At 43.1% G+C, this 20,722-nt stretch overlaps 1 protein-coding gene across 1 annotated transcript in view; it reads right to left on the bottom strand.

Moving 5' to 3' along the window:
* The window catches only part of LOC108603332 (extracellular serine/threonine protein CG31145), a 49,563-nt gene that overhangs the window by 11,659 nt on the left and 17,182 nt on the right, over positions 1-20,722 (bottom strand). Inside the window, exons 3-8 of the mRNA XM_033294238.1 lie at positions 13,103-13,163; positions 11,361-11,557; positions 10,222-11,114; positions 6,117-6,974; positions 516-773; positions 318-331 (exon numbers count right to left, since the gene is read on the bottom strand). Of these exons, the coding sequence (XP_033150129.1) occupies positions 318-331; positions 516-773; positions 6,117-6,974; positions 10,222-11,114; positions 11,361-11,396 (2,059 nt within the window). The 5' untranslated portion in view covers positions 11,397-11,557; positions 13,103-13,163. The remainder of the gene's footprint in view (positions 1-317; positions 332-515; positions 774-6,116; positions 6,975-10,221; positions 11,115-11,360; positions 11,558-13,102; positions 13,164-20,722) is intronic.

Here is a 20,722-nt window from a genome sequence, read left to right as displayed (position 1 = left end):
GCGCTAAACTCTCATCAGTATTATCAGCGCACAGCATCTTAGCAGCAAGAGCAAGTAGCAGTTGGAGCGACAACCACAGCAACAACAATCAAGTAACACTTATGGGCACAAGGCAGCGGCAGCGGCAGCGAACGTAAACGTAAACGTTAACGTTAGAGCAAATATCTAAAACGTAAATGTGTCACGTAAATGGAGCGTAAATTTCAATAAAAATCATTTCAATTTCAGCAAAGCCAAGAGCAGCCGTTACGTATACGCAACCCACACACATATAGAGAGAGCGAGAGAGGCTGGCAAAGAATTTAGATTTAGCTTACAGCCTGGACTGGGACTGTAAGCGAGACGGTTACATTTGCTGTAAATGTAACTGTAACTGTATCTGTAACTGTAACTGAGACGTAGGTAAAACACTAAGCATTATAGCTTCCGCTTAAGGGAAATTGAATTTTTCTTTGAGCTTCCGCTCGTCTGCCATTAACAATCGTAGCAGCGTCAGCCGCTTATATTTCACTCACCTGGGATGCCGATGCAGCAGCTCGCCTAGCGTTGGATTATTCACCGTTACATCGGGCGCATTATCCGATATAACATGATTGTATTCATCGCTCAGCAGCAACTTTTGCAAATCCACGTAGCGATCATGTGGCGTCGGTTTGCGTGTGGAGAGCGTCGCGCCTGCCACAGCCGCATCCTGCGTGTTTGTTGTAACGCCGCCATTTTGACTGGCCGTGCCTTGAGCTTGCGTTGAGGCTTCCTTCGAGCCCGAGGAGTTGCTGCAAATAAACGCATAATTTAAGTATATTTCGTAATTAATTTTCAGTCAAAGTCAATCGTTCGCTTTGAGATGCTTGAGCGCTGTAGCTAAGCTGCAATCAGTTTAAATTGCAAACTTATTGCACTGCCAAAGCTGCAACATTTATATTTTTGTAAAGCAAATTGAATATTGTAAAAATATGCATGTAAATGTAGCTAAAAGTTGCACGAAGCTCAGAGCTCAGCTCAGCTTACCTTTAGCCACTCCAAACTACGTCAAGCGCTGCTGCCATGCAACATTTATGAAATTTTTGATTTTGACTGCTGGCAGTCTACTGCTACTAATACTATTACATATATATAGCACACATATCCAGCACCTTGAGTCCTGTGCATGCTGCTTGTTACTCGTAATTGGAGTGCTGCCCGCTTTGGTCATTAAAATGACAGACAAACATGCCCACCGCAAAATGTTTCAAGGCGAGAGCCTCTCACTGTGCTCTCAGCTTGTAACATCATTAGGCAAAGCACACAAATTACTTTGGGCACATTGTTGTTTCTCATTTTTAATTGTTGTCACAAAGTGCGTGTGAGCGCTCAAGGTGACTGCCAAAAGTTTTTCAATTAACAAATGCGCAAACTCGCTCTGGCACTCACATGTAAATAAGCATAATTTTAAATCGCATTACATGCATGCGTTAACATCTATAGCTTAATTTGTTAGATATTAGCAGCCAAAGTTGGATGCCATCGCATGCTCTTCACTTATGCAATATGCCAAATTGATTTTGTGTAGCGCAGCAGCAGTAGCCACGTGGCAGCAGCTTAGTCTTTGGCATTATTTAAAGCCAAACACACGTGCTGCGTATACGTAACGTAATGAGTTTGCAATGCTGCACACATCGCTCGCTCGCTCGCTCACTGTAGCGTGCACTTAATTAAACTTGTGTAAAACTTTGCTCATTAAACTGTCACGTGACATGTGTAAAACGCTTGACAAGACAACAGCGCTGCGCCTCTCTAGCTAGCTGGACACTTCAGCTGGCTAATTAAGCAATTTTGCAATTGTCAAAGAGCTGCCAATAGCAGCTGACAAAGTCGCCAGCGCCAATGTGAATGCACTATAAAGCCTTTGACAATAATACTGCAGCCCTCAGAGTCGTCATCAATATGCTGCGTCCAACAGCAAACTTTGCGGGCATCTTGCGCTTCTGTCGCATCATACTGAGTTTAGTTGGCGCCGATGTGTACGATAGAAGTTATCGCTTCAATTTGGTTACAGGCCTCGTCGCCTTTGTCATCTCCGTTTATGTGGCATTCACAGTTTCCACGGTGGTGCAAGAGTTTAAGAACAACTGGATGTTTATGCTGGAGGCTTGTGCCATGAGCGGCAGCGTCATACAAGGCATCAATAAGCTCAGCTTGGCCGTCAAAGCGCATCGTGAGCTGGGCAGTCTGTTTCATGAAACCGAGGACATTTACAGGCACTACGAGCAGCACGCCGATCCGCGCTATGGCCAAGTGCTCTGGCGCAATTGCCAGCGACTGCGCCGCGCTTTGCTTATGGTGGGACTTTGCTATCTCTTTGCTGCCATTGGCATGATCAGCACGCCAATTGTAGCTTCGATGTACACTGGCAATCGCTATCTAGCTATGCATTTTTATATACCAGGCGTTGACGCCAACACGTTCATGGGCTTTTGGCTGACGCAAGGCATGCACATCACTTGCATTATCGTCGGCGGCCTTGGGCTATATGGCGGCGATATTTGCTTCGTCGTCAATCTGCTGCAGGCCTACAACTTTGCCGATGTGCTGCGCCTCAAAGTCGACACGCTCAACAGTCATGTGCAGCAAGCGCCTACACCGAAAACGGAGCATGAGGCAACGCTCATGCTACACGACATTGCCGCCTGGCATCAAACCTACCTGAGGTGGGTATGCATAGATTAGCTGCTGGCTGTCTACTAATGCAAGCTTTGGTTTGCTTGCAGCTTTGTAAAGAAATGCAACAAGACGTTCAACATAATGGTTTCAGTTCAAGTTGGTTCCTCGGCTGTTTGCATAGTGCTCACCGTATTTGTGCTGCTAACCAGCACTTGGCCTGGCGGCTATAGCTACATATGCGTCACTGTGCCCAATATGTATCTCTATTGCATCATTGGCACAATGCTGGAGAACTGTGTAAGATGCACTAACTTGTTATAATTTAATATAAAGCTTTACTATCTTTAGAATGATGACATTATGTACGAAATGTACAACATTTCGTTCTATGACTTGAGGGTTGATCAACAGAAGCTAATGAAATTTATGCTAGCCAAAAGTCAGCGACCAGATATGATACTACTGCTGGGCATTAAGCCACTGGCTGTTAGTACAGCACTGCAGGTAAGCTGGTTAAACAAAGTTCCTAGAAATGCAAGTTGATGCTTTGCAGCAAGCCTGCCGCAGCTGATATTTTATTTTATTTTTTTATAAAATTATAAAATTCCAATTTATGCAGATGTGTATTTTGCTGTTAAATTAGTTTGCTATTGGTAACTTTACCTTATTAAATTTTTACAATATAAAACTAAACTATACTATAATAATAGTAATAATAAAAGAATACTATAATCTGATGTGAGAATAGCTAGGTTATAAACCTAGTTGATAAGTCAATTTGATATAATTTTAGTCTGAAATCACTAAAGCTTAATTGTGAGCACTTAAAGCATATTAAGTTATGGCTATAAGAAGTGGCTACGCTTTATATAAAAAGTTCTTAAAATGCGCTGCTGTGTCGCTCAGCACGTTTTGAATTACATTACGTATACGTAATGTCTTTCTAAAGTCAGTCAACAGTTAGCTTAATGTTGATTTTACATGCTAGTAATAAAATGTAACAAATAAAATATTTTAAGAATTTTCTGTAGCTAATTAATTTGCATTTTATATTATCAACTTTTATTTACAGATAACAAAGGATCTCTACAGCATAACCATGATGATGATTAAGTTTTTACATAAGTAATTTAGTATAATATTTATTTTGTTGTGCATAAATAAATGCATTAATTCAGCTGTAGTAGCTGCTGTGGCACTTTGTGAATAAAAGTAACGTATACGCAATGTCTTGCATGCACTGCAAAATTAATTAACTTCACATTAAGCTGTCAAGTAAGTAGCGTTAAAACATGCTTAACTGACAGTAAGCAAACAAACAATGCCAATTGCAGCTGTGCTGCTCCCAACTTTGTTGGCTATATATAAAAGGCAGCGAGCTGTGTGTGGCACTCATAAAGTGGCAACATGAAATCGTCGGAGAATTTTGCTGGCATTATGCGCTTTGTGCGCTTCGTAACCAACTGCGTGGGCATGGATGTGTACGATCCGAACTATCACTTCAACCACTGGACGCTGATACCTTTTGCTGCGATATTGGTTTACTCAGCGTTTACCATATCAACGGTAATGGATCAGTTCAGCGGCAATTGGATGATCATGCTGGAGGCGTGGGCCATGAGCGGCAGCGTTATACAAGGCATCAATAAGATAACTATGGCTATAGTGTCGCGTAACAGGCTATCGCAGAATCTGCAGCAAATTGTGGCAATCTATAAGCAGTACGAGCAGGACGCGCGTTTTGCCGACGCATTGCTGGGCAATTGCATTAAGCTGCGCCGCGTGCTGCTCGCAGTGGGCATTTCCTATTTGGTGGGCACGCTGGGCATGATACTGACGCCACTGGTAGCGGGCAAGCTAACAAACAGACTTTATCTCATACTGCACTTTCATGTGCCTGGCGTGGAGCTGAGCACAGCTTGGGGCGTGCTCACAACTCAATGCGCGCATTCCTTTTGCCTTATCATAGGCGCGCTGGGCTTGTATGCTGGGGATATGTGCCTGGTGGTGAATCTGATGCAGTCCTTTGTGTTTGCCGATGTGCTGCGCATTAAAGTGAACATACTGAACGATCAGAGCGAAGGCAGCAGCAGCAGCAGCAGCACAACTGAAATGCTGTTCGACATAACCAAATGGCATCAAATCTATTTGAGGTGAGCACTCCAAATGACAAGCAACAATTGGCTGCAACTTTTATTTACAGATTTGTCTCCGAGTGCAACGCAATGTTTAAGATAATGGTCTCAGTGCAGGTAGCATCGTCGGCTGTTTGCATTATCTTGACCAACTTTGTGCTCATCACCAGCGATTGGCCTGGCGGCTATTGCTACATGGCCATAACTATACCCAATATGTATTTATATTGCATACTGGGCACAATGCTGGAAAGTTGCGTAGGTTTAACTTAAACAATTTGCTATTTTTATTATGTTTGCTCACTTTATAGAACGACAATGTTATGTACGAGGTGTACAATATATCTTTCTATAATCTGAACGCTAGTCAGCAGCGTTTCGTCAAGTTTATGCTGGCCAAGAGTCAGCGGCCCGAGACTATTCGGCTGCTTGGTGTGATGCCCTTGGCTGTGAGCTCAGCACTACAGGTGCTAAAATTTTTAAGTAAACAAACTCTGTCTGACTTTAATTTTTTGCTTATAGATCAGCAAAAATCTGTACAGCATTACTATGATGATGATTAAGTTTTTTATGAAGTAAGTTCCAATTAAATTGTGTAATTAAAGCAGCGGCCTAAGTTAAATTTATTGCACAAACAGCGCAACATAATTTTGCATTTGCCATGCCACACACACATTTAGATAAACGCAGTGGCATGAGCAACACCAGGCAATTTATACAGGCAAGCGACTTATGAATTAATTAAATGTTTACAGGCTAAACATTAGAGTTTTATGTTGCTGCTGCTGCCTTTGACGCTGCTGCTGCTGCTGTTGGTTGCAGTTGCATGCGCTGCTGCAGCTTTGAAGCCTGCTGATGGCTGTGGGCCAAACTGTTGCTTGTGTGTGTGTGTGTGTGTTGCTGTTGCTGTTGCGTGGTTAAGCCGGAAAGACTGCGCCGCGTGTCTTGTGTGCTCTTGTTGCGTCCTTTTTATATTTTATTACCTGACTTCCGCCACACCGCAACAGCAGCAGCCAGGCAGACACAATTATGCATAAAGACACGCAGCGCTGTCGATCGTAAAAAGCGCAAATGCAAAGCTTGCCGCTTGTCGCTTAACATGCCGCAGTTTGCTTGTCGTCGTCGTCGCCAAGAAGTTGGCGCTGGCGCCCGCTGCTTGGTTACAGCAAATTACGTTTTAATGCCACGCGCAGCACCGCGCAAAGTTTTATTGCAACTTTTAGTTGCATTTGAGCTAAATTGAATTATGTACAACGCTGTAGCTGTGACACGCAATGGCCAGGACAGCGCAAGGGCAATGGGCAATGGGCAAAGGTAGTTGCTATTGCTATTGCTACTCACCTCTTTTGCAGGAACTTTCGTTTGAACTCGTGCAACATGCCACCGCCCGTGGCAGTGGCTCCTGCATCATAATCATTGTTATTACTGCCAAAGCGCAGCTTGTGATGTTGCTGCTGCTGCTGGTGAGGTTGCTGCAGCAGATGGCGATTTGCCACACCAAAGTCCATTTGCACATCCACAATGAGCAGCAGCGTAAGCAGCACAAGCGTCGCCCCCAAGCTAATGGCTAAGCGCTCCTTTAGCTTCATAGTACGCAGCACGGCCATTATGGGAATAGTTTGCTCTTTCCTGTTGCCGTTGTTATTGTTGCTGTTGCCGTTGCCGTTGCCGCTTGCTGCTTCACTTTGACGTTGAGCGAGTGCTGCTGCTGATGTGGCTTGCTCTGTTGTTGGCGAAATGCAGAAATTTCGCAGCCTGGAAAACCAATCGAGTTGGTCCTTTTGCTGCTTCCTTTGAGCCAACTGCTGCTGCTGCTGCTTTGGCCTGCTGCTGGGCGAGCGCACAATACGCCGCCTGATAAGCACACGTCGTGGTCGTGGCGCTGCCTGCTCCTCACTCTCCTCAAAGCTCTGTGCCGGCTCTGCCTCTGGCTCTGGCTCGTCTAGCGCGTCAGTTGCCCAACACGTGACAGCATCAACTGCAGCCGCACTAACGCTGGCCCTGCGTTGACCAGCAGCAGCACGACTTTTGCTATTGCTATTGCTATGCTTATGCAAATTGGCAACGCTTATTTGTTCAGCTGATAGCTGCTCGCGCAGTGGGCTCTCGTTCTCCTCAGTATCAACGCTGTTGTAACGTCGCTGTTGACGCTGTCGGAATCGCAGCAGGCGTTCCGCAAGCGGCGCTGACTGCGCGCAGCTGTAAAGAGAGCAAAGAGCGTTTAATGAGTTGCGCATTTAAAGCAAATTAGTAGTCGACCTGACTACGGCCACCCAACCAACCAACCAGAAATTTAGGCTCACTACATATTTCAGAACAGCAATTGCTAATACAGAAGAGCTGTAAGCTGGAATAAATTTACTTAGTAAGCAGATCCATTATTTTATTAGTTTTAATGTCGTTTTATAAGAAATAAATTTGTTACTTCTAGTTTTCGAATTAAAGAACAAACAAAGAATTGACACTGAAGAAAAGAGTGAGAGTAGCCCCACATTTTATAATTTTTTAATTAATATTTTACATTTTATTCAATCAATTCTTACTATTACTTTTGGATTTGTTGACGCAAATTACCAAAGTGCTAAATGTAAATAAATAAAAATCAGCAAATTGTTTGGGTGGAAAATTTGGTTTCAAGTGGTTCAAGTGTTGATTTGTTATTATAAGAAATAAATAATTTTGTCTGTAGCCGGATGTTTGTGAGTTCGACCTCTAGGGTAGCCCACATATGCTTATCAATGAATTATTTGTTTGTTAACTTTACGACCTAATAAAGACATTTTAGCTAAATGCAAGGCCTGACTTGGAATTTCGATTATTGTTATGAATTGCAAATTTATTTTATATGCATAAAATTTACTTCATCTCGTGCATTTCTTAGAATGCTTATGTCTGTATTACGTATACGCATTGTCAGCTTAGCGCTTAGTTATTAAAAAATCACTTACATCAGCCTAACTAGCTTAAGAACTTTATAATAGCGTAAACAACAAAATGTTCATTGCAAAACTTATTTGAGCTTGTAAAAACTTGTGTGTGTATCAAGTGTAATATATATAATTTTTTTTGTGTGTTTTGTGTGTGCTGCAATGTGAACAAGCGTCAAAAATATGAACAGACGATTGTTATTGTTGCTAGTGTGCTGCATGAAGCGGCGTCACGTTTGTGCGCCCATCCGCCCCGTTGACTTTTGCCGGAAATGCGACAGAGTCCATTTTTTGTGCGCCAGCGACTTTGCAGTTGTCGTTGTTTTCTATTGTCTGACCGCCTTTTTTTTTTTTTGGCTTGTTTGTATAGCATGGAGCATATTTTTTCATTGCACTCCGGCACAATATTTTTTTATTGTGGCGAGTCTGGCAGTCAGGATTTACACTATAGAGTGTAGAGTGTGGTGGTTGGGGGGGGGCTTTGGGCATGTTGATAGGCTAGTCGCAAGTTAACAAAGCTTGTTGCTTTCGCTCATATGAAGCGGCATAATATTTGTTGTTTTAAGCCGAACTGATAACCATATTGTTGCCATGTTTGTTAGTTGCCACGCAATTAGCCAGACGGTTTGATGTGCAAAATTGAAAGTTATATAAGTGGCATATGGCTTTGACATGACATAACAACAAAAGCTCACAGCGCCAGACATCAGAGTTGCAAATTATAGAAAGAGTTTTGCCGATTAGAGCAGAGAGATAACACGATAAAGGGCACGTCAAACGAACGAACGAACGAACTATGGAGCCAAACTGCGAGTGGTAGAAGAGAAGTCAACTTTGGCATTGGCTTAAGCGATGTCATGTCAATCAAGTCAAACATCGTGCCAATTGCCATTGCAACATTTCAAAGTCGTATAGCATGGCGCGACGATTTGACAGCCCACATGCAGACAACAGCAACGTTTATGACTGCGACTGAGACTTGGGCATGGGCAAGGGAAGGGCTGAAAGGCAGAATGTTGGGGCATATCTGAGATATGCACGTTGGGCTGTGCAGCAATCAAATCAATAGCAGCCATCGACTAACAACACAGCTAAGAGTTCACAGAGCTGCACAAAGAGCTGAAGAGACGTAGTGAGGGGGTTGAGGGGAAAGGCATACATTTATCGCAGTACGATGTGTGATAAGCGACTGCGCCCCAGCAACGTCGTTTCAAGTGTGAGAAGGGCAACAATTGCTGGCGTGTCCATTGCTGCTGCTGTTTGTTAAAATTGCTGCGTTGCATTAAATTCAACTGATGCGGTGTATTAATGATGGCAACGGGGGAGAGCGAAAGCTAGCGACGGCGTTGCTTTAATGCAATTTGCTGACAGCAACAGCAACAGCAACAACAGCAACGGCAACAGCAATTGCTGACTGACAGCAATTTCCCTTACAAGCTGCATTCTGCTTGCTTATTTTTTTCTTTTTTGTGCTAATCGCACATAATAATAAAAAACAATGCACGTGTGCGAAAGGTTAAATGAGTGCAAATTGTTGTTTATTTATTGATTAGAGAGCGCAGAGTCAAGAAGAAGCAGCAGCAGCAGCAGCACTTTGGATTATTTAAGCGACTGAGACACTAATTGTTATCGATCTGTGTACGCAGCTAATATCAAAGTCACTTTCAATCAAATGACAAATTGCTTTCCGCTACCTTTCGCTAGCTCAATTAGCCGCAGTCAGTGAACCCGCCGACAAGAAGATTGCGCATTTCCCTAACCCACCAACTCAGACTCAGACTCAGACATGCAATTGTAACTCTCGCGCATACGTTACGCATGATTGAGTTTCATGTGCGCCCCAACGCTCAGTTCCGTGCTCAATTTTTTGTTGTTGTTATTGCAAGTAAATGCGTAACCCGCGACAAGCTTCAGTTGCAGCAAATTCAAATCAAATCAATGAAGATTGCGCAACAAAAACAACAACAACAACATCGATTGACACGCTTAATGCACTCAGACCCTTTTGCTTTTGCTCGCGTGGCACGCTTCGTTGCAGCTGTGGAATGCAACGCTCTGTCCATTGTGGTGCTGTCGACATGCCAAACAAATCGAGAGCAACTGGCAAAGACTTATCGATTTTGTGTGATTGTTGCTGTCAGCGGTTGCACTTGAGCTGCTTACAACTAAGCAGAGCCAGCAGCAGCCAACACATTGGCTTGTCCACCAATCAGGCAATCGAGCAATCGAGCAAGCAAATCATTCCAATTGCAATCCGATATGCAAATGCCCGCACAAACTGTTGCCATTGCTCTCGCTCTCGCTCTCTTGTTGCAAGTGTCAAGGCTAGCAGTTGCCCCATTTGTTCGCATTTTGCTAAAGATATTTTGTAACTTGAAACGCAGCAACGTCTTGAAGCTGTCGGCTGCTGCTTGCCTGGCCAACTAAATGCATTTTGGCTTCATTTTTTACTTTTTCTGCAGCTTTTGCTTGGCGCGCGCTTTGACGCTGACTCTGACGCTGGCGCTTTGTCAATTTACCTTTCGCTGTGCATACTTTGTCGCTGCTCCAGCTCCAGCTCCAGCGCCAGCTCCTCTGTCGCTATATCTGGCGCCTGAGATAGCGAGTCGTGCAGCGTTCTTAGATGATTCAATGGCTGCGATTTCTCTTCAGCACTGCCCCAGGTCATTTCATTACCAGAGTCAACATTATTGTTGTTGTCGTTGCTGCTGTAGCCTGGCAACTTAAGCTCTGGCAGCAGCTGCTGCTGCTGCTCCTGTTGCTGCGTCGCCTTTTGCCTTTGCATGCAGCTGTTAATAAAATTTTCCGGCTGGCTCGTTGCCTGCCAGCCCTTGCGCTCCAGCCAACTGGCGCTGCCAGGACGACGTGGAGTTGGCATGGCCTCCAACATGCTGAGCATTTGCCCGTTGGCCAATTGAATTTCGCTTTGATGCAGGCCATTGTTTTTGCCAGCACCCAAAGCATACATTGCAGCCTCGCTATCGTCATCGTCCTGCTCGTTGCCATTGTCCTGGCTCTGCTCTATTGACTTCCCATTGTATTGTTGCTGCTGCTGTTGCATTGCTGATTGATTCCTAGACATTGCCAATTGATTTATGCGCTCTGTTTGCACAACGTTGTTAAAGTCCCCAGCGTAATCATCATTATGTTTATTAAATCCATTGTAGTCCACAATTTGTCCCATGGAACGCCTCAGCTTAGTGGCCAGCCCCAGTCCAGCTGCTGCCTGCGCCGCTTGTTGCTGTTGCGGCTGCTTCTGCGGCGCTCGTTCCAAGCAAACGCTGCTCTGGCTGCGTTGACGCGCTGCTTTGCGTTTGGCCAGCGCAGCGGGCGTGGGTGCAAATAGGTTACGTATGTTGGCATTGCGCTGATCTGCGCTCAATTCGCTGCCTGCATCGCTGTTGCGTTTAACCTGCATAATTGTAAAATATTTGCAATTCTTTGCTGTTTGGCGCAAACTTTGTTAATTGGTGTAAAAACTCAAGACTGGCAGTCAACGGAACAAAATGTTAGTACAACGCAGTCGAACAATCAAAACAACAATAAAGCTCAAAACTTTTGCTTCTTTTTTCGAACTCAACGTGCAGGCTCAAGCGCATAAATCGCTTGGTGGGGAAGGCTTATGACGGCGCATGCCTCAAGCGGAAGTCGTACTTACGTTGCTTGCCTGCGAAATCCTTGAAGCAAGCGACATTTGGAGCTAGAGAGAGTGTAAGAGAGAGAGAGAGAGAGAGAGAGAGTGAAAAAAACCGCACACTCTTCGCAGGATCATCAAGTAGACGCAGCAGGCTGTGGAAACGCTTCGCTTAAAGCCGGCTCAGGCGGCAGTTCATGTATGAAACACAAGGACACAGCCTGACAGGGAGCGAGTGTCATGTGGCAAAAAGAGAAAAAAAGAAAATTTGAAAAACGTAAGACAGATTAGCATAAGCGGATAATACGCAAAGCAACAAAACAGCAATAGCAACAATTGCATGCGAATTTGCAAGCACTTTGCTTTACTCTCTGGCACTAAAGTGTCTACAAATGCTGATGCTAAGCAATTCACAGCATGAGAGAGAGCAAGACAAAGCCGCACACATCAATTGAAATGCGTTCGAAGGCAGCAAGCTGCTGGCATTGGCCAACAACAAAGCTCGATATACAAATAGCCAAACAGCACACACTGCATTATGGCATATTGACTAAAGCAAAAAGTTTGAAACAAACAACTGCGTAGAGTTTAAAACAAAAAAAATAGTAAAATTATTTGCTGCCAAGCCACTGCTCAGCTCAATGTCTGCAGCACTCTCGTTTTTTGTGGCTGCAGCATAATCAAAAAGCTCTAGACAAATATAAGACGTAACGAATCGTTCTAGCTGCTGCAAGTTTACAACTGTTTGTGCCACACACACACACACACACAAGAGAGTGCTGCACACAAAAAATTGCATGTCAAGTGAAATTACTTTATTTTTTTTTATGTGTGTGTGTGTTGGCAGCAAAGCAAGAACAACAACACCTACGCATGCAAATGTGTCCTTGTCCAGAGGACGCAGTGCTGTGATATGCGTAGACAAGACTTCGATCTGCTACGGATATGCAGCTAAAGAACGATAAATTGAGATGAATGTTTGCCACTAGACAAGAGCAGCCAAATGGTTACTGGCAGCTGCTGCTGCTGCTGCTACATTGTTTGTGTTGTGGGCTGTGCTGTACTCTGTAGTGCATTTGGCTGTACGCTGTCCATCAATTTCGATCAGCTGCGCACTATTTTTGACGATCGATGCCATTGGGCGCGCGTTACTTTAGAATCAGCCGAGCAATAAAGCTGTGTACCCAGTCTATAAATATTTTATTGTGTATTTCATTGCATGCGCCATAAAAAAGCAGCAACAACAACAGCACGTAGGGCAGCAACTTGCGACATTAAAATGCAACACGCATACGACACGCTGCAATTGCGTTGCATAATTTAAGGCGCTGGCGCACGCAGCAGCAGCGCAAGTGAAGCTGAAACACAAGCCAACGCTGCTGCAGCTGCTGCTGCAGACATCGGCTATAAAATATTCATTTTAAATGCAACACGCAACACTTTGCATGACGCATGTGCCACGCCCACACCCACACACACACACACACACACACACACACTCGCCCACGCATTAGTGCAGTTGTCACATGCAAATGCCGCAGCCCTTTAAACGCCAGCCCTGCCGCTGACAGCCTCAAATGCTCGATTGAACAACTTCCTAGTACAATGTTGTGGCCTCAGCTACAATTGCAACATGTTAAGCACTTTGTATGTTCTTAAAGTTAACTAACTACGGTAGCAACTGGCCACAGTTATTTGTTTTATTTACTGTACATGGCAATTTCAAAACACAAACGTATCAAAAATAAAAGCAAACAAATACATACCAGAGCTCAAGCTTAAGCGATTGCTGCAGTCAAAGACAAATAGAGAGTTCCAAATGAATAACTGCAAATGAATAGAAGTGCAAATATTTTTAATAAACAGCAAACTAATAAAAGAACTTAGAAAAATAAGAGAGATAGTTGCGTTTTAACAAAACATTTTTAAAAGATGCTTTTCTTTTTTATATTTAATAATTCAATTTGCTTTATTCGTAAACAAATTTCAAGTTTGCCTAAGCAATAAACCAATTTATTTATTTCTAATTTTAATTCTTTTACAAATATCAAGTTATTTAAAGCAATTTAATTTGCTTGTAATTCGTTTTATTAGGCAGCAGTCACATTTTGTAGCCAAAGTAATTGCATCAATTGGCAGCATGTGTTGCCAAACTGCACTGCCAATCATAATAAGGCAGACAGTCAATTCATTTAGTGCTAAGTTGCAAACCTTTGCGCATTAATTAATGCAAATTGAAGTGCAATGCAATTGATGAGACGCTAAGCTATGGCAGTATTAAAAATTCAAGCACAGAGCGATGCTGTGACAATTCGAAATTCGAATTCGAAAGCAGCACAGGGCTGCAGTTGCGGCAAAAACAATGAGTCAGCATTTTGCATAAAATAGAAATGTCAACTGTCAACATTTCACATGTAATTATCTGCCATTAAATAGGATTCGAGCTATCGAGGGATTGGCTCAACAACAAATGCAAACTGCAACTGAATTTGCCAAGCAGCAGCAGCAGCAGCAGCAGCAGCTTTTGTTTGTGTTATTATTGCATTTCGTATAGTAGAATCAGTAAACTGGCTCTGCTGACATAACATCATTTGGCAGCCCACACACACACACACACACGCATTTGGATAATGCACAAAAGTTGTTTGCAAGCAAAAGCCCTCATCAATGTGTTTCCAACAACAGCAACAGCAACAACTTCGTAGTTACATTGGCTTTTAACAGCAATATCACGTAAGATATCAAACAGGCAATGTTCGTGGCTAAAACCGGCTGCGATACAAGACAATGCAACAATGATGTGCTTGCTACCAGGAGCTGCAGCTCAACCCTTTGCCTAGCCATTAAATTATGCGCAATTTTCCAATTGAGTCAAACATTTTAACTCTTTGTCGTCGTCACCGTTTGCTTTGGCCATTTCTTTTTGCTATAAACGCAAATTTATGGCTTTGAGTGCAGGCCTAATTATGCTTTGGTAATAGATCCACAGATACACAGCCAAGATTTTCACGAAGCTCACGTTTTGCCCGCCGCGATCATGAGCCTCAGATTATGAACTCAAGCCGCTGCACGTTTTGAAAAAAAAAAAAAGCGAAACTAAAAGGGAAATTTTCACAGCGCTCACGTAATTGAATTGCAGGCAGCTAAATTGGCATTTATTATAATAAAAGCAAATATGCAATTTTAGTTGGAACAACAAAACTTGTTTACGTTATGCGCGCTGCTCTGCGCTCTTGGGAATCTTTAGGCAAGTTAGACGACGTTTATTTAAATTCAATTTGCGCCTAGTTAAGCTGCTTGCTGCATAAAAAGTGAAAAGCTTATGCATATGTTAAATATGACAGTGAATAAAAACATTTAATTTGCATGCTGCGCTGCTCTGGCCACAAATCCACCAGAGCTATGTTTAATTTAAATAAATAATTGAACACAACAGAATGTGCGAGCGCAAAAAAAAAAAACAAAATAAAACACAAATCATTGCTGCAAAAATGATTTCGCATAAATATTTAAAATTTCACCACGTCAAAGTCAAAATCTAATTAAAACGAAAGCGAATGCAAAAACTGCTGCTGCTTTTTTTTTATTTATTGAAATTAATTAAGCACAGCATTGATATTAGTTAAGCTGCAAATATATAATTCGATTATGAGAACTTATGGGTAAAAAACAATTCTAAAGGTTTGAGTGGCAAATACTTAATTGCAAAACTGTAAGCTTATCAATATTAAGAGCTAAACTTGAAATTCAAATGAAAATTGACAGCGCTTGAAACGTAAATCGTAAAGTGTTTTACCATTTCACGCTCATGGCTTAAAGCAACACAACTGACATTGTTATTGTTGTGAGTTGTTGTTGTTGCTTTTAGCTGTGGACAAGATAGTTAACGCGCTTGCAAATTGTTATAATTGTAGGCGTGCATTGTATGGGAATTAAGCAAAATCCATTAACTCATAATTTTCTGCTATGTTGCACTTGCCACCAGAGCTCTGCTGCTGAATGCAAACAATGTTGCCGCGCCGAGAATTGAGCGTTCAGTTTGTTAAGCCCAAAAGGCAAAATTGTGTGCAATTTAACGGCAGAGCGCGCTTTGCCAACACCAGCAACAACAGCAACAGCAGCAACAACAGCAACAACAGCGATGCGCACGTTTGCGTGAAATATTGTGAAAATAGCAACAAGCTCTCGCACTCGTACTCAGACTCACACACACACACACACACACACACACACACACTCAAAAACTCACACACGTACGCGTGCTGTAAAGAGTAAATTGCAATTGCCGCAATATGAAATCTTTACCAAATGTTGTAGCTAACAACAAAACAAAAAACAAACACACAAAAAAAATATTCACACGCTTGTTGTTGTTGCTGCTGCTGCTGCTGCTGCTGCTGCTGGGAAACACTCAAAACAAGTTTGATTGTTTTGTTTTTGTTATTGTTGTAATTTGCCTATAACATGTGAAGCTGCAACTCAACTTTTCTATATAAAGTTACAGAACCTTTTGAACTGCAGAGCAAAGTAACAACTGCCAAACAACTTTGGCAACAAATTAAGTGCAGCCAGCGCTTTGTGCTAAACTCTATTTCCCTAGCTGAGCCATAATTATTAGTTAGCTGCCTAATTGCTGTGTTTTGTTAGTTAATTCAGTTAGCTGCGCCCCTTATGCATTTTTAATCGTCTACACACAATGCGCAATTATAAAAAGTTTCATTTTCAATTACGCGACAATTTTCAGTAGCAATAATTTATTAAATTATATTATAACGCATGCAGCATATTAACAAGCAGCAGCACATAAACAAACTTTTTCGTATTAAGCATACGCAGTGTTGTCAACGCTCGCAGCGGACGTTGAAGTTGCAAGACGACGACTACCGGAAGCTAACGGAAATCATTAGACCCTACACAAATGACTTGCAGTACTTTTGCCTTTGCCTTGCCGTCGCCTGTACAATGGTCAAATTTCAAGCAAAATGTGTACAAAAGTAAAATAAACTGAGCTGAGCATATTTTTTGTATTTTGTATTTTCAAGGTGCGCGCTAGCTAAGCAAAATGTAAAGATGAGAAAACATTTGTATAGCATAGCAATATTTTCCATTGTGCCATTTTGGGTTCACTGTAGTTGCTAAAAGTCTTTGTTCTGCTCAGATACTTTTGCACAGCCAGCAGCAGCAGCAGCAGTGAGCGGCAGCGGCAGCAACAGTCGCTGCTTACAAAAGACCAAGATATGCCCGAAGAGACAACATTGTTGTTATTGTTAGTTACTGTTAGTTGTTAGCAGCTTATGCAAGAAACTACTTAAATATCCGGAATCATTATTATAAAAATGAGCTGGCCAGTGAGCAGTGAGTGGGGTGCAGTGAGTGGGGGGTGCACAAGCAGCGGATGCACTTTGCCAGGAAGCAATTAGGGCACGACACATAATTGGTAAATTCGTTGACTCTCAGCTGCTCGACAAAATATCAGAGCTAACAACAACAACAACAAAATAAAGCTGGCATTGCCAATTAAAACTGTAAGCACAATCAGCAGCCCATTGTGCTGTGATTAAGTTGGAGCAACAACAATCACAGAGAGTTGCTGGCCCGGCCAATGAAAAAAATGTGCCATAATAAAATAAAGATTCAACTCAGCCATAGCAGGACATATGCGAATGAGCTACTAGCCCCAAATATATATAAAAAAGCAGCAAGATAAAAATCAAATTAACAAGCAAAGTGAGTGCGCGAAAAAATTTTAACTCACTCCGTAGATAAAAGTGCCCCAGTTAAGTGAGCTACCTGATAATGCTGCCGCTGCTGCTGCTGCTGCTGCTGGTGGGTGGCAGCACACAAAAAAAATAAAACAGCAAAAAGGTTGCTGATGATGCTGCTGCTGCAGTGAGTGGGCGTTAGGGGGGGCGTGGCTGAACTGAAGCTAGCCAGCGACAAGTCTCTAGCTTGTCGCGCGGGTGGACCCAATTTATATTTATATGCAAACATTTGTTGAAGTTGCCGTTGCCGTTGCCGTTGTCGCTGTTGCTGCTGCTGCTGCTGATTGTGAACAAAATGAATTCATGCTGAGAAATGACTGTGGACAAAGGCCAGACAGCTCAGGTGACAGCGCACGCGTGTGCGTGCGTGTGTGTGTGTGTGCGTGTGCTGGCAATTTAAAAACCCAATTTCACAATGACCAAAAGCACATTTACAAAAGCAAAATTTAATGACACCGCCAGGTGAACGACGACGAAATAAACAAGCCGAAGCGTTCAAGGCGAAAAGTGTCCTTAATCTGTTTAAAAAGCGCAGAGCGCTCCACTGTTCACCGAGGGCATTGAAATTAACGACATGGAATTTAAGGCGTAATTGACAGGCCAACTGACGGACAGGGCATGGTAGTTATTAAAACACACATTGCGTATACGCAACACAAGAAGAAATGCAGCATTAAATGTAAATAAAAGCAGAACAACGTGCAAGGTCCGTTCGCTCAACATAATTACTCTCGAAGGAGGGCTTAGCAAGCCAGCGAGACTCTGTATCGCACTTGCTGCTGTTGTTGCTGCTGCTGCTGTTGTTGCCAATGCAATATTTTGACTTTATCGCGTTGTTTTCATTGGCCACTGCCGCTGCTGTTAATATGCCAATTTACATTTACATTATTTTTAATGGCAGCCGCGTGCGGCAAGTGGCATGCGGCAAGTGGCAAGCGGCAGTGCCTAATAAATATTTGTCATATTCAGCTTCTGTCTGTGCGGCTCTTATCGCCTAATTGCCTTGCACTCAACTGCTGCAGCACAAAGTTAAATTTAAATGCGACCACAAACTGCCAGTTGGGTCGAGTCGAGAGCTCGAGCTTGAGCTTGCGCTGCTGAGCATCCTCACAAAGCCAAAAGCTGCTTGCAGCCATAACAATTAGAAGCAATTGCTACTCAACGCTCACAGCAATTTCACTTTTCCACGTGCAGTCGTCGTGCCAGGGGACGACGACAAGAGCAACAGCAACAACCACTACTCGACTCTGTGTGCTGACAGTTGCTCAGTGCCTGTTGCTGTGGCATCATTGCTAAGGTAAACATTAAGCCAAAGCTGCATGTCGTCAGTTGTGCGAGCCGGAAGAAGCTGCTTGCAAATATGTGAAAAAATTTCACTTTCAAACTCGGTTTGTCATTTCAATGCAACCTTAGCTCACATTTACGTGAGCCAGCGACATCAAAAACAAACAATGAGCAACAACTGCTGCTGCTGCTGCTGCTGCTGCTGCTGCTGCTGCTGCTGCTGGTTGTTGTTGTCGCCAACGCATTTTGGCAACAGCAGCTGCCTGCAACAGATAACAAACAGCATGTCGCTCTCACAGTTTGGCAACAGCTTTGCTGCAGCTTCGATGCATGCAACATGCTGCAACAGTTGACAATGCTGCATGTCCACTTAAAGTGCCATTACATAATATTATGTGGGGCTGAACTTTAACTTATTAAAATACACACAATGCAATGAGTGGAGAGTTGAGCTAACTAAATCAATTTTAGCACTTGAAACACTTGCTGCTGGCGCTGCTGGCATCGATTGCAAGTGGAGCAACTAGTAAACAACAAGCAAACAACAAGTAAGCAAAAACAGCAATCAATTGCATCTTCTGCCGCATGAGTGCTTGACTGAGTGGGAAACAGCAGCAGCAGCAGCAGCAATTGGCACACATGAGTACAGAGCCAGGGTGCATATGACGAGGGCTGCAACTGCCTTTCATTTGGTAGTAACAAATGTGCTGCAGCAAGTTTCAACTTACAGCAATTCAAGTGCAGCTGGAGCTGGAGCGAGGCAAGGGCTGCGCGTTATGTTTGCTGGACCGCAAGCTGACCCAGCAGCATCAGCAACAAAAACTGGAGCCACAATAACTACAATTTGCAAACGTTTGACAGGCCGTCAGACTAACTGACGACAGTCGCCAGGCGATGAACGCAAATCACACAGCGCGCACTCAACACGCCGCGTTAAATTACAATCGAGCCGGCATCCAACTTTTACTTTGTGAGTCTCTCTCATGGCCGCAGGGCCATGGGCGATGATATTGATTTGCTGTCATTATTGTTAGTTTTTGTGGCATATTGGGTGCTCTTTTACGAGCGCCACGAGTCGCTCTGCCTTAGGGACAAACGCACACAATACAGCGCTTCAACTTTTTCCGCGCGCGTGCTACAAATAGTCAGTCGTACCTTTTGCTAGGCAGAGCCTGCGGGGCTGTATACAAAAATTTGAATTTTCGCTGCGCTGACTTCAAATTGAAATTGTTATTTGTTGAGGCAACATATAAAAAAAAAATGTGCGCGCTTGTGGGCAACACAACGCTGCGCCTTCTTCATATATTTCAAAGCACTTGCTTCGGTTTGCGCTGATAACAGCTGCAACTTAATTGAGCTCATTTTGTTAAAGTTTCCGCCTTTAAGTAAACTGTAGTATCAATTGTTAGTTCAGCTGTCAAACTGTTTGTTGCTCTGTCAGTGTTGCCTGGTGGCCAAAGGTAAACATGACAGAACACAAAATGCTTTTAATGTGACGCGCAACTTGCAACAAAATTGCAGCAGCGAAGTCAGCGCTGTGCTCAAGCTCAGACTGACTGACTGACTGACAAACTGACTGACTGAATTGACTGCAGTCGCCGGGATAAGTTCAAAAGTTCGTTGTCGCTTGTGTAAACAAATTATTTGTTTTAGCAGCCCTTTGCTGTCAGGTAATTGGCCACGCGAGGCGCGCACAACAAACAACCAAACAACAGCAACAACAACAAATAGAAAAAAGTGTTACAGTCTAGGGAGAAACTTGAGAGAGTTTTCCCATAGTTGATTATGCTAATGTTTTGCTTTTGTATTTGGACTAAGGCTGCGCATAATTTAATTACAACTGCGTAATAAGCTCATTAAATGGTTGGTCAACCGTAATCAGATAACTGCGGCTGTCAAACGATTAATAAGCCACTTGAAAACTGAAAACTGAAACCTGAAATTGTAAGTACTCTGCATTAAGCCCGCCTTTGGTTTTAGCGCCATTTATCAAATTAATGGAAATTAATGATATTATGCCAAAAACTCTTTACAATTGCACGCAATACAACAAAACGTTACAAAACGGCGACGGCCACGTTCACGGCTTTGGCTTTGGCTATCAAGGACACATGCCGGCTCAAAGGGCTTTGCGGCCAACTAATTATTGGGGTGAGCGTTAAGCCTTTGTAAGCCTTTAATAAATCGAAGTGCTCGGCATAATCCATTGCACACAATTAATGATTGTTGACATTGTTGGCAGCAGCGTGTGCGGCTGACAATGATAGACACTGAAAAATTAATGCAACACCTATTTGCATTTTCTGTGTGTGTCTGTGTGTGTGTGTGCGACAAATATTT

The sequence above is a fragment of the Drosophila busckii genome, chromosome 3R (assembly GCF_011750605.1).
Source record: "Drosophila busckii strain San Diego stock center, stock number 13000-0081.31 chromosome 3R, ASM1175060v1, whole genome shotgun sequence".
NCBI classification, from domain to species: Eukaryota; Metazoa; Arthropoda; class Insecta; order Diptera; family Drosophilidae; genus Drosophila; species Drosophila busckii.
This window is presented reverse-complemented; position numbering and strand designations above follow the sequence as displayed.